The sequence below is a fragment of the Arctopsyche grandis genome, chromosome 1 (assembly GCF_051622035.1).
Source record: "Arctopsyche grandis isolate Sample6627 chromosome 1, ASM5162203v2, whole genome shotgun sequence".
Lineage (NCBI taxonomy): Eukaryota > Metazoa > Arthropoda > Insecta > Trichoptera > Hydropsychidae > Arctopsyche > Arctopsyche grandis.
In genome coordinates, this window is record NC_135355.1 from 39,220,867 (window position 1) to 39,234,859 (window position 13,993).

The 13,993-nt window shown below is 32.7% G+C and overlaps 1 protein-coding gene across 2 annotated transcripts in view; it reads right to left on the minus strand.

The window, feature by feature from the left end:
- Window positions 1-5,982: 5,982 nt before the first annotated feature.
- yki (Transcriptional coactivator yki) overlaps window positions 5,983-13,993 on the minus strand; it is an 86,809-nt gene continuing 78,798 nt past the window's right edge. The window contains exons 3-6 of one of the 2 annotated variants that reach the window (XM_077442680.1): window positions 12,059-12,223; window positions 9,559-9,719; window positions 8,508-8,810; window positions 5,983-6,106 (exon numbers count right to left, since the gene is read on the minus strand). In XM_077442680.1, coding sequence (XP_077298806.1) covers window positions 6,011-6,106; window positions 8,508-8,810; window positions 9,559-9,719; window positions 12,059-12,223 — 725 coding nt within the window. In that variant the 3' untranslated portion in view covers window positions 5,983-6,010. The remainder of the gene's footprint in view (window positions 6,107-8,507; window positions 8,811-9,558; window positions 9,720-12,058; window positions 12,224-13,993) is intronic. The other variant, XM_077442689.1, reaches the window with a different exon arrangement.

Consider the following 13,993-nt stretch of genomic DNA (forward strand, 5'->3'; position numbering starts at 1 on the left):
ACTTTGGGTTATGTAACCTTATCTTCCAGAAGGAATATCCGATTGATATCTCACTTCTACATATATAAACTATTAAGAGGTGAGATAAGCAATCCGACAGTGCTTGAAGAATTGAAGCTATCGGCTCCCATACGTTTCCACGATTTTCGCACCACGATTTTTTCAGGTGATGAAGGCGAGAACCGGCATCCTCAGTTAACAGAAATTCTGTGAACGAGTTGTCAGGTAACAGGTATATATATGTATGTAAAATAAAATAAAATATTAAATATTATAGTCCATACATTGTACATATGTATAGCCATTGTATATTAGCCCCTAGCTGCCACTACAGCTTTCCCAAGAAAAAACCTGAGATCAAACTTTTGTACATTAGTACCAAAGACCATCATGATTATATTTACATGAAACATGAGTTGAAACCATAGATGTAGAATAACCTAGATATGCCTTTACATACAAATTTTGTTGGAGATCTTGTCGCCACTATCTGAGGGGTGCGGGGGGTTTAACTAGCGGGGAAGTGGTGAAAAAAAAGGAAGGAACGCAAAAAACGCAGAGGTCAGCAACCAATTTATGTACATATGTACATGCACTGAAGTTTTATTTTATTTATAACTTTATTTTATTGGAAACTCTGCGTGACAGTAAACCAAACTAATAAAGCATATTAAGAAAAAAATATTTAGCTATACACACTATATTAAACTACAAATGTATGTTACTATAATAAAACCATCATTAACTATTACAATATTTAAACATTAGTAACTTCGACAAGGATCAATTTGAAAGCTGACACTTTAATATTTAGTTCATTGTTTGTAGTTTTAAACTTAATGTCTATTTCTGAATTTCTTTCAGTGCCAACAAGATATACGCGTGCATTTAGAGACATCTGTGGCAGAGGTTGTCGACCTCTGTTCAATCACTGCATACAACACTACATACATCGCGCCGATATCTCATTATATGTTAAAATACTACTATAATTGAAGACATTATATATTAATTCTTACTTATGATATGTGATGCCATCCGCCTTTATATGTTTTCTTGAGTAATTGTAACACAATTTCACTGAATACGTTGGCATTTTTGAAAAAAGTCAATCGACCTTCCGACTTAGAAGCTAATTAGCTACTGAGAGAGAGTGTGCATGCACTGTACTTTCTTTTGTGTATGCATGCACCAACAGGGTGATCGGCTTAGAGCGTCAGGGCGTATCTATGTATTCTATATCTATGGTTGAAACCTCTGTCACTGCGGAAACCGCTAGAGCAGCTCCATTGTATGTAGATGTTCTTCTTCCAATTCATCAAGCAAAACTAAAGAATCCAACGCAGTACGCCTCAATATTACTTCTGCTTTACTCAATTCAACCGAGAAGGTCGACTGTCGAACCCACGAGCATGTGTATGGCGAACGATTCAGTGTGTTTGCGCCTTTAGAGTTTGTATTTAAGCAGATAATTCCTGTCGCTGAGAAAGAGCTACGAAAAACGAGTCGCTAGAGACATGTTTGCCGAAAAATCTCAGAGTCGGCGAGGAGTTTTACCGTAGTGTGCGTTGATTAAAAGTAATCGGGAAGTATAAAAATAAATAAACGATGTATTTTTGAGAAGTAGTCTGTGTATTTTGTATTTTGAAATTATCATTTTATTTAGGTATATACAGCAGTTATTCAATTATTCTTGCCACATAAATACTGAAAATTATATCTAAAAAAAAAAAAAAATAGGTATACATACTTTTGCATTATCAATATTATAAAATTATTGAAAAACTGTAAATATTCACAAAAAATTAACGATGAGAACTCTACTTAGACGTACATACTTAAAAACAAAAAATTAAAATAAGGCACTTTAGATAAATCTAAACAACGTAAATCGATTGCTCAACACATCAGTCTGTAGAAGCAAATCTATTTTATAATATCTATGAATAGGTGTATATATAAATGTATCCCTGATCACTCACAATGCAAATTCTCAACACGATATGCTAAATTTTACATTTTTAATCTAAGTAATAAAAATATTACAAATTGGTAAATAATCAGTAATTCATATGTATGTATATGCAAATTTCAGGCATCCCGTAAATCTAGTGATGCCTGCTATTTTAAAATTCATTGAAAATATCAAATAAGAGTATAATTTATGATAAAAATTATAGACTAATCATAATAAATGTTGATAATATGTATGTATGTCATAAAAATAGATTTTGACCGTTTTATATTAAAAATATGAGCCATATGGAGGTTGATACGAAAAATATAATATATATATATATATGTATGTTTTTTATTATTATTATAGATAACACATTGTCTTTGCATATTTCTTATATAATGCTGTTGTGAATTTAGCATTGAAAAACATTCATCGCTCCGGAATAAGAAGATAAAAATTAACAATATTATTAATGATGATTTTAATCGTACGGTGACTATGAATGGCATTTCAAAACCAAATATTATGTAATTACCGTGAAAATTTTAAATTTAATTTCAATTAATTCAGTCAAAACTATAAAGCTGTATTACAATTACAATAATAATGAATGACTTTGTAAAAATTTATATCTAAAAGTAAAAAATAATACGTACAAATAAGCGAAGTTTTCTACAAAGTAATTAAAATCGTCTTTTATATCTAAATCATTATAAAAACACTTTCGATATAATTCAACAGGAAACAAATAAAGAATACATGTTAAGACACCCGAGAGATTAATTTAGAATATGTGTATATATAATATGTAGATTGCAGGACGTTTTGACATATGTACGTAAATACAAAGTTTAAGCAATGCACCTTTCTATATATGAATATGTATATTTATAAAATGTACAAATATAATAAAATTGTAAACTTTAACGTGGGAAGGTTTGATGACATTGATTGCTTCGTTCTAAAATTTAATAACAGTAACAATTCCTTTTTAAAATGGCACTTTATTTCTGTCGGTTGGAAAATGCTTACATTTGAGCGGAATAAATACTACAGATCGATCAGGAATAGTGTGTATGGTAAAAATAATTTGTATATAAAATTATTATTTTGAATAACGCCATCTATGTATAAAATTAATGACTACCAAACGTCACTGAGATTAAAAATTTTCGGACTTGAAACGATATTTTATCTCTATCGTAATGGCGGAGGATCCATTTACTTATATTGATGATCAAAATGAGCAATATGGCAAAGTATTGAAACGATCGGATAAGAGGCAAACTTTTTCCTTAATTGTTATCGTAAGTGAAACGTAAAGGAGGTATGTAATAATAAAAAAGGCGTTTTTAAATTCCAATCTCACTTTAAAACTATGTAATATAACATTACGTATGATTTGAAATACTGAAACGTTCCAATGAAAATAATATTTCATGTTCAATTCAACTCTTCCATAATAAATTCTAAAATTTTCGAATTGTACATATGTATATAAAACCGAAATTTAAATGCATTAAAAAGGTTTAACTTTTAAATGAATTCTGTGTAGTAAAAAAAGATACACATTTACAATATGTGTAAATGTAAATACTGAAAGTAAATGTTTTTAGGTACATTTTAGGCACTTTATTGCGAAAATATATTTATTTGTGATTCTTCAACTATTACTTTTGATAAGTAGTAGACTTATTGGCTAAACAAGATTTTCAGAAAATCACAAAAACAAAAGAAATATTTTGACAATCGTTTTAAAAAAAATTTTTAGCATCTAAAAAATAGATACATTTCAACATACAATATTTAAGTCACTCAATATATCACCTGTTTTAATTATTTATTTAGAAAATGAACATAGAATGACAATAATGATTTATAAACGAGATGATAAATTAATCCACAATCACTCGTCTGTACATTTAAAATAGATTCCGACCGTTCAGTGACTTCTTTTCAGTCATAATCAATTTCCACAAGCACGTACCAATTACACGGGCTTTATATTAAAATGCAGCACTTATTATTGATTCAAATTTAATACAATATTACGGTCTAATTTTGACTAGTCAGGTTCCAAGCGAAATTGACTTTGATGTGTGTGTATAATACATTTTAAAATAAATATATTCAAAGCCTAGTAGTATTAATATGTACTTGTGCATCAATTAATGAACAGGCAAAGAAGAATTTTTATATTTCATACATTCAACAATGCTTAAACGTTACACACATACAAGACTATATACATTTTGATGATAAAATAATCTTTCGACGGAGTAAAAAAGCTTCGAGATCACCTCCAAACAGACACATATGGAGATGAACAAGCCATATAATAAAAATCTCTCACTACATAATATAAAAATCAGTGCAGCTAAGCAAACACTCTCAAAAGAGCGGAGAGTGCACCGTTATACACCAAAACATTATTTCTTCCAAAAAATGCAGATAAAATTCAAGCTTTCATCCGTGCATAGACATACATATATAAAAGTATGCTTTATAATATACATACGTAGAGAAATAAAATTGTATAATATTACACACTAGTACATATACACATGTACAAGAGCGATTAAAATCTCGTGTAAATAAAACGTTCATAGATGTAATAAAAAAAGTGATACATATGTTCATATGTATGCGTATAAATTCAAAAATGATTAAGTGAATAAATATTTAATATTAAAAATATCATTTTCATATCTAATAAGACATATTTAAGGCATAGATGAAATGGACGGTACATGTATTATTATTGCTCTTTATATTTACTTAACTTATCACTCTTATATTGCCATTTGTGAAAAATCTCATAAATTTGAACTAACATTATATAATTTCAATTTGATTTATATATATATATATATATATATATATATATATATATATATATATATATATATATATATATATGTAGGATTCAGATAGGGAGGATTGTCGTCAGTTCTGCCAACTCATAACAGTGTACACTCATGTGTACCACTGTTTGCCATTACCCCTCAATATTACATTCATTCACATCAATTCCCACATATATATATATATATATATATATATATATATATATATATATATATATATATATATATATAAATATATATATATATATATATATATATATATATATATATATATATATTTATATATATTTTATATACCTAAACTAACTAAAAACAAAAATATACATTGAAATTTACGTGTTTCATTTTCAAATATTTTTACAATGCATTAGTTCAATTCTAAAATGGAATATTAACATTAAATGATTTTTTTACGTGATGATGCGACCGACGACGATGTTAAAAATCTTATTTGCATTGTAAAAGTAAGTGAAAATAATAATAAAAAAAAAAATACACTTAAAAGATTATAACCAACGTCAAATACATATTATAAAATTGTATACATACATAGTAATAGAACATATAAAAACATACATAGAAAATATTGATTATTAATCTGAGTCGCTAACGAGTAATAGAAATGAATACATTTTAGGTAATCTTAAGATCATTTTTAAAAATGTATAAAACGCTAAAATAAAAAATACTCTTCAGTACACTAACATACGTCACATCCTCCGTTACAATAGCAATCATCACTATACAAGTAAAAATCTCAATAACTTGCCTTCCTTTTACGTAATATATATTCAAAAAATATATTGTTAGTAAAATTCAAAATCAGGCACAAACTTAAGGCACCTACAATGGGTCACAGCTTCTTAAAAAATAGTTGCCACAATTATATATATATATATTTATAATAATATATATGTATATTTTTCTCAGTAGTAAGACGCTGCCACTTGTTATTTATTAACGTACGTATATTTATGTATTTTACAGCACCGTGTCGCGAAAACTTAGCCACAGGATCGCGATCAAAAACTGGCATGTGTGTGTGTGTAATATATATGCGTGTATATTATGTATAATTTCACTCTGTCTCCGACAAATACGCAGCGATATTTGCATACACTATTTTCAAACGTAATACAAACAAACGAAATGTACAATTTTATGAAATTCAATAGTAATATCTCTATAGCCATGTCAGCACATTGTCAGGTCTACTGGTAGCTGGATTTATCAAAGACTGAACGTCATCCAATATGTCACTAGAAAATTCTTCACCGAGCTGAAACACAAACAGTCACAAATTAGTGAATAAATCATTCGCCAATTGACGCACATTTGCAGATAGCAAAGTTGACATGTCCGTAATGGTTTATTGTTCTGGGTGGCAGTTTGAAATTGCCACCATAAATCAGGGGGACTTAATGCAAAAGTTGAACTCATATATACCTACTGTATCAACAGTATTTATCGGAGAACTTAACGGTCTTCTATGGAAGCTTTGCGCGAGTCTGTCTTCCATAGAATTTCTGAACTTTGCAAGGGATTTTGAGCCTTATATGCGCCTATTTCAACTGTGTTAAGGTTCAAAATTGGTTGAATATATTACTGAGAGTTGAATGCCATCTATTCAATTTGCTTAAAATGAATATATACCAGTCAAAATTAGTTTTTTGTGGAACCATACTGAAACCTCGTTTATGTGACGTCACGTCTGTTGAACAATGGCGACGATACGCCTCAATTGTATGAAGAATGATTATTTGACAATTAAGCCAAAACTACGAGATATATTATATATTTTATTGTTTATAATAATACTTTATGTATTAATTAACATATCTGGTTACTTGTGTAAATATTAAAATCTGTATTTAAGGTCGAAAACTCGATTGCCAAATTAGCGAAAAAGGTGCGGCGTACAGGGCTTGTTCGCTATATTTATTGCCGCAGGCAAAGGGTTAAGATTTACAATATGTACATATATGTAGGGTTGGAATTGAACGAAAGGCTGATGTATGGGCTATGGCTGAGAAAGAGTATGTTACGACTGATTGTGAGAAGGGGATGAAAAGGGGCAGAGATGTAACAGCTAGTCGCAGTTGGACCTGTGCTCCGCGCGGTTGGTCGCTAAACCTCCGCACGTATCGTCTTAATAAACAACATGACAAAACAAAACGTACGTGTTTGATCTTCACCTCAACCGTCACATCCCAACCGTGGTCCTGAACAGCGTCATCTGTCAGGAATCTCTACCACATATATGTATATGGTACAGCTTTGCTGTGGTGGTTTTGAAAGATGAGATCTGGCGCTTTAACCCTTTGAATGCTGACCAATTCCAATCGGCGTTTTGCCAACAAGTCCATGAGCTTAATAAACGCCGACAGGCTTTGTATTTTAAACATATACAAAGTAATCAAGAATTTTCAGGTAGCATTGGAAAAAATGCATTGAACATTGGTAGTGTAATCTGTGTCAATGTTTATAAAGACTGGTTTACACCGGAATATCTGAATTTATAACCATAGCAAAATTTCTCGATGGAAATCCCTAACTGCTGAGTATTTTAGATTGTGAGCATCACATTTTAACAACAATGAAGAAGATGGAACTGGTTTTGGAAAAATACATTCATTAATAGATTTCTTTTATTTATTTTATATTGTTGCAAGATATATTAGAGAGTCTAAACACGCCTTTGCAAAACCCGAAACCCTCGGCGGTAGTTATCTAGGGTTTGTTTGGATTAGCTACAAGTTTTATACCTGCTTTATATTGGGTTTCTAAATAATTCTAGTTGGAAATGTTGGCGAAATTTTCAGCTTGGCAGGCTTTCAACAGAAAAGACGTCAACACTCAAAGGGTTAAGTAAGTAATTGGTCGAATTGAGCTAGTAAGTCCCACTGGCATTTTGTTTTGAAAAGATGTTTTGTTCTGTATCAATTCTAAAGAAAAAAATATAGGCACTGCCGCCAACCCATTCAAGTTTGTTTAGTTTATTTTTCGAGGGTTTTATTAGTTTATTTTTTTTAATTCTCCTCATCATATACATAAATGTAGGATGTTTCGTCACATTGCTGAGGTACGAAATCATTCTCAAAATTTGTCGCATGTACCCTTGACGCGTCTCCAGACCACTATTCACAAAATATGATATGATTTTAAAATCATTTTATATTCTAAACAATTTAAAAAACATATCCAATTCTTTTTTAAAATGCGGCAGTGTTAATATTATTGCGTGGACGTGAAGAGAGGTTTCCAGGATCGGAGACAAAGACGCAGTAGTGTAGTAGAGGTTCTTTATTGGTCTGCACCTGTCAGCTCTCCAGCTCCTAATGCTCTACAGATATTCGCGAGATCCTATTGGTTGATGAGTCGCGCGATCCTATTGGTTGATGGCCGTTATACACGACTCCTCTATACGTCGAGGCCATTTTCTCTACGTTATAATATATATTTTTAGAATTTTCATATTATTTTTTACAAATTCCCCATGATACGGAACGTTTTTTCCAATTCGAGCTGTATCCAAATTCCAAAATTCAGTGTTTTCGATGTACACTATTGCACATATGTACTTGAACCACTCATAAACCCACCGATATATACTGGTCAGATATTCGTATTACGACGGACATGTCACCTTCGCATTTGGAGAGCATTCAAACACCACTCACTTGTAAAGAAGGTACGAGATCATCTGTAGAGTCAATATTATCACTCAGCGATATGTCATTAGCGTCCATCGTAGTTCCTCCGTTCTCACTGGCGCAATCCATGCTGTCGTCGATGTTCGACAGGAAGTCTTCCGGAGTGTGAGGCATGGAGTAGGACTGCGCCAAGCCCATGCCGAGACCGCTGTCACCCGACTCTTGGCGGGTGTGCTCCGTCAGGCCGGACAAGAATGGATCCAACGGCAACTCGGCACTGTTTATAACTCCCGACACGACCGAAGGTGCTTGACGAGCAATCAACTTTTGCTAAAACAGACATATATATTTATTTATTTATTTATATATTATCTTAGCTATCAAGCTAATTTAAAAAATACATCTTAATTACTTAACTCTAAAATTTATAATTAACTTATATGTACTGTCCGTCACAGAGGTGTCTCTTCGCACCTCGCAAGAATGCATCCATGGTTTTAGCAGACCTGATGCACTCAGGGAGAGCATTATACATGAGCACACCCCTGTGAAAAACACCCCCAGCTGTCTTATTTTTTCTTACTCTACTTACAACTAGTTTGTCCTTATTTCTAGTATAAAAACTATGTTTATCTCTATTCCTTATTATATAATCATCAAAGTACTTAGGCAATAACTTATGATCTAACTTATAAAGAAAAGATAATGTACTAATATAATCAGCGTGCATCTTAAAATTTAGTCCCGAGTCTATGTATATTCCTAGGTATTTTATATTTTCAACTTTTTCAATTAAATTAGCATCAATTCTACTTTCATTCAATATATTTTTATTTTTACCATTCAACCACATCATTTTTGTTTTATTCACATTCAGCTTTAATTTATTTTCACACAACCAGTCATTCACATAATTTAATTCTATATTTAAAATCTCAGACATTACATCAACATTCTTTCCAATTATATATATATATCAATGTATCATCTGCAAACAATACATATATAAGTCCATATATCACATCAACACACACACATATATTGTATTATATATTATTGCATGTTGCATATAGTATACCTGTAATCGAATTTCATGTTGACGTTGCTTTAACCGTTCTCTTTCCAACTGAAGTGATTGTAGCCGTAGTTTCTGACAGGCTTGAAGAGTGTTCGCAGTGCCTGGATTCCATCCCTGAGGTAAAGTGACACCGGCAGCCGGACTTCTTTGTAAATGTTGAGCTGGAATAGAAGTTTTAATAGTTAAATACAAATAATCTCAATGAAAACTGTCCATATATAAACGTTTTAAGCTCACATATATTACATATCAATGATCCCGGAAAGGTATCAAAAACATACATATAGGAATGTTTCGAATTAACAATATAAATTATTATGATATGCAAGCCTTAGCAATTAGTAGATATGTTACAGTTGAAGTGTATATTTCAGTTGTAATATATTTTGACTAGTTATAATAAATTCCAACTACCGTTCTAGTTGAAGTGTATTTTCAGTTGTAATATATTCCATCTAACCCATGTAAGTTGATTCACATGGCGAATTACATTCCAACTGGTCAAAATATATTACAACTGAAAATACACTTCAACTATAAGTTGGTATAAACTATAAATTAGATGGAGAAGTTAGGTTTTCGTGAAAACGTCACTTGACTAGTAAAATGAATTGGAAAGTTTACATTTTTGTTTTGAACACATTCTAAGAGTTATCATAAAACGGTACTCATTCATTACCTTTATTTGTAAAACCTAGCCAATATTAACGTATTATTGAATTCTAAAGCATTCGTAAAAACATCAGAGCTGTCAAAATTCAACTGTTATATTACAACTGGCGCACATTGTTGAAAGTGTAGAGATATAATTTACTAGTTGAACTGAATTCGAATATGAATAATCTAAAACGCCAGTTAGATTATATAACAACTGAAAATACACTGCGACTGCATACTCGGGATCCCCGGCTTCAAATTAAAATTGGTTGTGGCTATTTGCAGGTACTATATCTGCGACAGGCGCAAAGCCGTCTGCGTGAACTTATAATCTGATTATAATTTCTTACATTTAATGTATGCTAGACTTGTTTAATCAATCGTTCATTATACATGAGGCAAATAAATTTCGCACGTTATTATAATAGATTTATATCATTTAGCTAGTTCGCGGCTTGTACTTGTACGTAGGTATTATACGTTGTATATGATAATAATTTTCTAACAATTAATAATATTAACTAATTTGGATTTTATTTTTTACTCAACGTCACTTTACGAGTTCGAACTAAATTTTAAGAGGTTTAAAACAAAATTTTAACAGTAAACACGCTGACAGTGACAGTTCACGCGCATGCGCAGAAAGCTTTGCGCCTGTTGCACATATAGTACCTGCAAATAGCCAATAATTTGCAGACATAGTACCTGCAAATAGCCACAACCATTAAAATTTATGAATACGTTTTGTCTATTTCAGCAATGAAACTAGCAATTTCGACTTGAGCGACGCCGGGTAAGTGTGTATGTAAATTTGGGATATAATTTATAACACCTCATTTTAAACCCAACATGTTATACGTTCAAAGCCGTACCAAAATCTATTAAAAACACACGGCGTCACTCAATCCAAAATTATTTATCATACACTCAAACGACAACGAATATATATGTTGTGTTTGTAGTAGAATTTATGTATTATACATATTTTAATCCTATACATATTGTGGGTTTGGTGCAAACGATCGACAAGCGCCAGACAGACTGAACCACAGATTAACTGGATGGCTGCTTTAAATGCAATTCTCGACATCACGAATGATAGATTGCACATCAGATGACGAGTAACCTTTCGATGTGCATAGATGCAATTATTAAAATTGAGTTGGATCTTTCTGGCGAGTTTAATAAGGCAAAATTCGGAACTAAAGTATCATAAGCACAGAACGTATACAGGGTAGGTGTATGTCGGGACTTCGGGTAGATTTCGCTTAGTGTAAGTGCGAGCAGTGCGCACGCATAAGGTACACGTGTCGTTAATCTGTGGTTCAGTCTGTCTGGCGCTTGTCGATCGTTTGCACCGCATCGACATATTGTATATCGCCAAAATCAAAATGGTTCGACTTGTTATACACTCGGACAACGACGGGTACATCTGTTAATGTATTATTATATATTATAATTAATGATTCACATTACACCAAGCTTGAGATAGTTCTATTTACAAAGACCTACCCCCACTCCTGGGAAAAATTGCGCAAATGCAATAGTCAGTGAAAGATTTTATTGTGCGCATCTTTTCCGTGGAGCGGCAGTGGGCCTTCGTAGATACATAGAGCGATCTCTACACATTGTACAATTACTGTTTCTCCAATTGGTTCAGGACTATACAAGGACGACAGATTGTGACTGAAGCAAATAAGACAGATAGATAGTGCGACGATGTTCCCACAAAAGCAAAACTTTACTATGACACGGACGGAGAAGGTGTATATATTATATAGCATAAGACGGAGTGTTTACAAATGAAGTTTTTACATCTCTTAATCAGTGATAAGACACTTACGTATTCTGGGATCGAACCAGGAAGTGGTCCTTGTCGCATGATTGATGAAATAGATTTCGCCCTCAGGGGTGGCGGCCTGCTCCCAGCCCTCAGGAAGAGCCCCCAGGGAGTCACCGGAGGCCCCCAACGCGCCGCCCGCGCCCACACTGCCGTTCTTGCTTGCTGCTAACAATCAAAACGCGTTAACTACAATCCAACCATAGATATAGAATACATAGATACGCCCTGACGCTCTAAGCCGATCACCCTGTTGGTGCATGCACACACAAAAGAAAGTACGGTGCATGCACACTCTCTCTCAGTACCTAGTTAGCTTCTAAGTCGGAAGGTCGATTGACGTTTTTCGAAAATGCCAACGTATTCAATGAAATTGTGTTACAATTACTCAAGAAAACATAAAAAATCGGATGGCATCACATATCATAAGTAAGAATTAATATATAATGTCTTCAATTATAGTAGTATTTTAACATATAATGAAATATCGGCGCGATGTACATATGTAGTGTTGTATGCAGTGATTGAACAGTCTGCCACAGATGTCTCTAAATGCACGCGTATATCTTGTTGGCACTGAAGGAAATTCAGAAATCGACATTAAGTTTAAAACTACAAACAATGAACTAAATATTAAAGTGTCAGCATTAAAATTGATCCTTGTGGAAGTTACTAATGTTTAAATATTGTAATAGTTAATGATGGTTTCATTATAGTAACATACATTTGTAGTTTAATATAGTGTGTATAGCTAAATATTTTTTCCTAATATGGCTTTATTAGTTTGTTTTACTGTCACGCAGAGTGTCCAATAAAATAAAGTTATAAATAAAATGAAACTTCAGTGCATGTACATATGTACATAAACTGGTTGCTGACCACTGCGTTTTTTGCGTTCCTTCCTTTTTTTTCACCACTTCCCCGGTAGTTAAACCCCCCGCACTTCTCAGTTGGTGGCGACAACATCTCCGACCAAAAGTGTACGTAATGGCTTATCTAGGTTATTCTATATCTATGATTCCAACACATCTTAGTAACCCATTCATACTCCAAAATAAGTGCTCGTCCTTTTGCCAGTATGCATCTGTTGGGTGGTTCAAGTTTTTAAAACAAAGTTAATCTCATATAAGCAGAAAATATACTGTGTGTCGGCCTCTGACGCTAAGCAAGACTTTCGTTATAGATTAAAAAAAAATGTTTATAATAATAATATAATAAAAAAAGCATTGCAATACTCCCAAATGAAGAAAAAGTACTTGAAAATATCGCATTAGTATGTAATTGATCATCATTATTATAATTCAGAATCAGATTTTGGTGCTGGAAATTCAATTTGTTCATATGGGTTTGGTGCAAACGATCGACAAGCGCCAGACAGACTGAACCACAGATTAACTGGATGGCTGCTTTAAACGCAATTCTCGACTTAACGAATGATAGATTGCACATCAGATGACGAGTAACCTTTCAATGTGCACAGATGCAATTATTAAAATTGAGTTGGGTCATTCTGGCGAGTTTAATAAGTCAAAATTCGGAACTAAAGTATCAGAAGCACAGAACGTAGGTACACGTGTCGTTAATCTGTGGTTCAGTCTGTCTAGCGCTTGTCGATCGTTTGCACCGCATCGTGTTCATATATATATTTGCTCAGTGGTTAGCGTATAATGCTTTCAGCTGAGGGGTCACGGATTCAACACCTGGCCTGGTGCTGCTGGCCAGACCTTAGATTTACTTTATTTATGTAATATAATTTAAATACATACTAGTATTTTCATTTAATACATACTTAATCACATAACTCCAAAATCTTATATATACCGAACTTATATGCACTGTCCCTCACAGTGCATATAAGTTTTAAATAAAATATTGCTTGGAGTCACATATATGTACATATGTGACTCCAAGTCGATCACTTTCTTTCAGATGTTGCCA